The 5,852-nt window shown below is 46.7% G+C and overlaps 1 protein-coding gene across 1 annotated transcript in view; it reads right to left on the reverse strand.

Moving 5' to 3' along the window:
• Positions 1-1,088: 1,088 nt before the first annotated feature.
• Positions 1,089-5,852, reverse strand: part of LOC102194817 (CDC42 small effector protein 1-like) — an 18,475-nt gene continuing 13,711 nt past the window's right edge. Inside the window, exons 3-4 of the mRNA XM_013915808.1 lie at positions 5,196-5,302; positions 1,089-4,412 (exon numbers count right to left, since the gene is read on the reverse strand). Of these exons, the coding sequence (XP_013771262.1) occupies positions 5,199-5,302 (104 nt within the window). The 3' untranslated portion in view covers positions 1,089-4,412; positions 5,196-5,198. The remainder of the gene's footprint in view (positions 4,413-5,195; positions 5,303-5,852) is intronic.

Genomic DNA, 5,852 nt, shown 5'->3' on the forward strand with positions numbered 1-5,852 from the left:
CATTTAACCCCTTAGCAGTCCTACAAATTTACAATTAGTCCCCTAAACCATCCAATGTACCGTGGGCGGTACGTCCGACTGCTAACAGGTTAAAGATTAAGTGGTTTGGTCCAATGCTTTTGTCCATGTAGTGCATTTAAGACCTCAGTGCTGTTGGCCAACAGCGTACTGGTGGAGACTGTGCTTGAAGAGAGGAACAACATCAGTAATCTAAATGTACGCACTGCCACCGGGAGCGCTGCTGCGATGATGGAGAGCAGTTGGAAAGGAAGCAGGGCCAGGAGCAGTGGAGGTGGGTTCAAGCTGTGGGGCATCCTGATGTGAACAGTGTTGTGGGTGAAGAGAGCGTCAGACAGGATCATGCATTTGAAAGTGGACATTAAATCGGTGATGTTGTCAAAGTGTTTGCCCCACAGCTCAGAGGTCAGTTAGAGGAGAGAGAAGGAGTGTCCCAGTGGGAGGGGGTGCTGGGTGGTGCTGAGGAGAGGACTGCAGAAGGACAGGTGAGAGGGAGAAACACAGGGTCATGTACACGAGTGAGACATACACAGGTGCACTACAGCCACTGCAGTCTGTATGTATGGACACTGTAAGGTGCTGCTAGCAGAGAATGTGGCTACTCTGCAGGATGGTGCTGCGGAGAAAGACAACCACACATGTGATGGTTGCTCTGAGAGTGCTGACGGAGAAGGACAAAAGCAGCTTCGGTGTCTTCGTGGATCAGAGAAAGAAGACGATTGGCTGCCAGAGAGGAAGTCAGGAATGGCAGAGAGACAGTGGTGAGGTGTGAGTGACAGGTGGGTGGAGGTGGAGCCCCGTCCTGTCTGCAGCGGTGATGTGGACTGACCAACCCCTGACCTGAATTCAAACATTTGTAAGACATCCAGGCCTACGAGATGAAACCCCGTCTCCATGACGACAGCTGAACATGTTTGCTGTGATTTACTGGGAACAAAACGAAACTGAACCATCGACCCTCAAAGGCGTTTCCATCCACGTTTCAGTACTTTAGGACTGATCAAAGTGTTATGTTTGTACTACTCTTAGAATAAACTTCCACTCTCGTCACACTAAGCCACAAACACAGGTTTGGTGAGACAGATTTATTCAGCCATCATGAGACAAGCGTTACATAAGAAGAATAAAGGTGTTTTTGTGCCTCTGCAGGAGGAGCCGCTTACACAACACAAGACGCCACACAAACCTGATGATGATGATGTGACAAACTCAGGTTTTGTAAACACAAGGATGCAGCTGCTGCAGGTTTCATTAACGTGACTTTTCCTGCATGCAAAGTTAAAACCTTCCAGATCTTTGAACAAATATCCTCGTAAACCGAGCCAGGCTCACGAGTCTAATGTGTGATCCAGTTTATTACTCAGTGCACAGAAGAGTTCAACGTTTCACATCAGTCATCTGCACAGTAACGGACGCAGGAAGCAGCTTCGCTGCCGACTTCAGCTCGTTCCTCAGATCTCGCCGGGTGGGCAGACCATCATTGGACCAGCAGGAAGTGTCATGTTTCACGCTCACAGCTTTAAAACCAAAACCCCCACAGCTCGCTGACTGACAGTTTCCTCAGCCAATCAAACGTGAACACAGCTCAGAAGAAATCCATTAAAACCCTTCTGCCCAATCATTTGCATTCACTTTAATCCCAGCGCAGCTGCGGGGGGGCTGCTGATTGGCTGACATCAGAGTTTATCAGTGTCAGATGACAAACAGCTGCAAAAGGAAAAGTTAATCTGATGAAGACTGTGTGGTTTTGGACAGCGTTCCCACCGAGGCTCTTCCAGAGAAGCTCTGTGATCAGCACTCTCAGTGCAACAATCATATGCACCAATAGAATCAGCGTCTATCACAAAATAAAAGCATAGTGTGACACAAAAGCACTCTGTCTGTTTCCACCTGAAGGGAAAGGACTGTCGACAGGAAGAGGCTTCATTTCCCAGAATCCAAGAGCGAGAATGAGCCACAACGTCAACTCCAGCCTGGACGTCCTCGTCTCCACCTACACGCTTTGTAAAGTCACCGCAGTCGGGACGGTTTCTGACGTGGTCAGATTTTTGTAATCAAATCATTATCTGTGCACGACTCCCAGATCCAAACAATCCCTCGTATGCTCCCGTCTCTTTAAGACAGCCCTCCCTAAATCCCACTGTTTTCTCATTGGTCAGTGTCTGGAAACCTGCAGTTAGTCGGTGGGCAGAGATGCGTTATAAAAGTAGAACGAGCTGTTGGAAGCTGAGCGTTCAGAGCAGCCTGAACATTTTCTCTCAGGAGGATTAAATACGTCTGATATGACACAAAAAAGGAAGAAGATGCGAGTTTCAACTAGTCTGGGAAAAAATCTCAGGCTGAACATCTTGATCTTAAGAAAACATCCTGATCTTCTTCAGGCCTCGGTGGAGGAGACGTTCAGGTTCCCAGCATGAGTCTAGAATGAGAGTAACAGTTTCTGGAGCTAAAATGATCCAAAACAACGATGCTCCACAGGAAAACAGTTGGGTGAAAGTGTTGGAATCAGAGACCTATCCTTCCTTTGTGTCCATTAAAACAGTCCCCGTGTCTTTGAACCAAAGTACAACACGTTCAGGTTTCAAGTCGAGTGTTGACACGGTCAGAGGCGTTCCTGACGCTGGTTTAACGGCAGCGTTAATGCCGCATGTCTCAGTTTGTGAACACAAACGTTTTCAGCGGGAAGCTGGAACGAGCCGAGTCAAATACAATAACTCCTCCCACGCTCTGCACAGTTCACCAATGCACCAGAAGCTCGGGCACTTACGTTCCCGTCGTCGCCATTGTCGATGTGGAGCAAGTGCCCAGCTGCCATGTCACTCTGTGGTTTCCGCGGTAACCAGTCAGACAGTTTTCCCTGACGAGTCAGCGCTGCTGTTAGAGCATCCGGGCACAGGATGGCGTCCATGAACGGCGCGACTCGAATAAACAGACCAATCAGATGTGGCTCACTGTCCTGACTGTGCTGCGTTTGTGTGCGTGTTTGGAGAAACAATCAGTGCTGGCTCTTACTGGCAAACACATTTAATAACTGGATGTGAAACAGGATTGGCTGGTGCACACAGAGCTGGGAACAGCTGGACCAACCTGTACGTTAGTGTGATTTGCAAAAATAAATACGAATCTTCAGCTGTGACAGAAGAGCTGCAGTGAAACTTACACGAAGCATCAGTTTTTATCAGCAGATGTTTCAAAAACTACAAAATGATCTTTTTCAAGACAACATTAAACACATTTGGTTTGTGAGCTGAGATCAACCTGAACATCTGGATAACAGCTGAGCAGATGTGAGACAGCCAATCAGGAACAGCAGAAGATTACACACGTTTAAAGCAGTAATAACTGTGACACCTTAGCTTACAACAGGCCTTTCAAGCAGTGCGCTAAAAACAGGGAGCTAAAATATCTCATCTGAAGCCCCATTTGGGGTCCCTGAACCACAGTTTGAGTAACACAGTAATTGGATGAAGAATTTAAAAAGCGTTAAAAATAAAAACAAAGAACTTTCTGAATAATAATAATAATGATAATTTTTGGTGTTTTTCTAGTGGAGGTTTAGGACTTTGGGTCCAGTCCTGCATGTCTGGATTTCTATCGTTGTGAGGACCCTCCATGACACAACCTGAACAACAAATCTCAATCTGCAGGCATGTCCTCACATGATCCAACAATCACACAGGTCTCCACAAAGATAGACATGTAAGAGCACAAGCACACACAGTGCAGTCCAGTGTAGCAGGGATTCATGGGACTTTCCCGTCTCCTAAAACAAGAGTCCTTTAAAATTCAGCACCAGCAGCGTCCTGGGAGACGGCATCCAGTGATGTAATCACTTTGGACACGTGATCCCTGAACATACGCACGGTTCAGAATCTGCTGACGAAGCCCCAGAAGGTGTAATGATCCTTCAGGAGCTTAATACTAAACAACGGGCCATCCTCGAAATGAAGTCCAGTAAAAAACACTCCACAAAAAACGTCCACGTGAAATCTTAAATCGAACACTTTGGAGCCAGAAAACTTTTTCTTTCATAAATACAGACATCCTGTCATTTGTTTGATACTGAAAAAATTGAAATGGATGCTGGGAAATGGAGTCTAATGACGTTAATACTGACAGGGAAACCTGTAGTGACCAAAAATATTAGTTTTATTCTGGTTTCTTCAAAGGTGGGAACTGATTATCAGTCTTTGTGAGTAAAAAAAATCCACAGTTATATCTGGTCAGGCTAGTGCCTCCTGTAGCTGTTAGGGGTTCAGCGCTTTGCACAAGGGCACTTCAGTAGGGTGGAGGAGGGAGTCAAAGCACCTGGCTGGCAGTCAAGTGCTAGAGGCGAGGCTCAGTGTGGAGAAGAAAGAGTTCGGTCAGCTGGTCTGGGTCGATGTCATACACTCCTAGAAGATGAAAGACAGGAAACGTCAAACGGTGCTGACTAGTGTAAAAATGTGGCAGTCAGCGCCCCCTACAGGCAGAACATCCTTCAATCCAAAGGGTTCATCCTCTGGGGATCAGGATAAACATCTGTACACTTCCACAAACTCTAAACACGTGGAGGAACAGTGAACTGACCGATGCTGGAGGTGTGCTGCAGCATAAACAATTATGTAATAGTTACAGTTTATGGGCAAGTGCCCTCTACTGGTCAAATGAATGGTGACAAAGTGCGGGGGGTGGTGACAGGGTCAGAGTGTGCAGGAGGGGTGTCAGGGTGGGTGGACGGAAACCGTCGGACCGGCTCAGCACCACAGCTGGTTTTTGTTTTTCTAAGGACATTACCGACAATACAAAAAACTGTAGTTCTGTTTCATCAGGTTGTGTTCTGCGATAAAGTGACCCATGGAGATCAAACAGGTGCAAGGTGCACACTCAGGTTTAACGGGAAGGCAGGGTTCATCGCTGCTTCGATCGCTAACAGGAAGCTCGGGCTCAACCACACTGAGCTAAGGCTGCCAGCTGTCTATTCTGTTTTTAACCTACTCAGGGTTACTTCCTGTTTCATTATAGGTACAGAAGATCTGCATACCATGGTACAGGAAACCATACAGTCCTGGACCCGACTAAATAATCAGTCCTTTACTCATCTTTTCTAAAAAGTGATTTTTAACAGCGGCTGCTGGAACATCTTCGCCTGTGATGCTAAATGAGCTGAAATGAAAAGAGAAGCTGAGCTGGTTTACCGGCTATAACAGGCTGTTCCTGCCGTTCATGTTTGGGCCTTTGGACCTCATCTGCTCCTGGACCGACCCAGACTGTAAAACACAACAACACTTCTTTACATAGCACACTCACATGCATCAAACACAGAAGACAACAATCATGATGAACTAAAATGACACAGTCACACCTTCTTTATAACCAATAAATCCGTCAAAGGTTTAAACAGGTGTAACACTGAACTGTATGTGGGTGTTCTCATCTACAACACAGAGTATATATTAAAATGCTGTTGCTCCAAACTGTAGGGGTTTACACCAGTAGAGGCTGCTGGTTCAGTTCCAGTAGAGGCACAATCCCAGTCTGGGGTCGACGGGCGACCCGCGGTAAAACTCGAACACGCTACGGTTCAAGTTACGACTGAAGTGCGACAGCTTCCATCATACCTGTAACTGGTTTCTGTTCAGAGTGATGGTTTCACACACGTCATCGTTCTGCTCAGTATTTTACTTTGTTCTCAAACGTCCCTGTTGTTACTTACCCATTTTTTTATGCGCTGATTTGTGATGTGCGTGCACACACACACACACACACACACACACACACACACACACACACACACACACGGCTGCATGGTGAGTGAACAGGTAGACAGGATTGTTACTGACCGGCTGCAGGCC

Source organism: Pundamilia nyererei, unplaced genomic scaffold (genome assembly GCF_000239375.1).
Source record: "Pundamilia nyererei isolate P.nyererei 1_Seehausen unplaced genomic scaffold, PunNye1.0 scaffold00368, whole genome shotgun sequence".
Classification (NCBI taxonomy): domain Eukaryota; kingdom Metazoa; phylum Chordata; class Actinopteri; order Cichliformes; family Cichlidae; genus Pundamilia; species Pundamilia nyererei.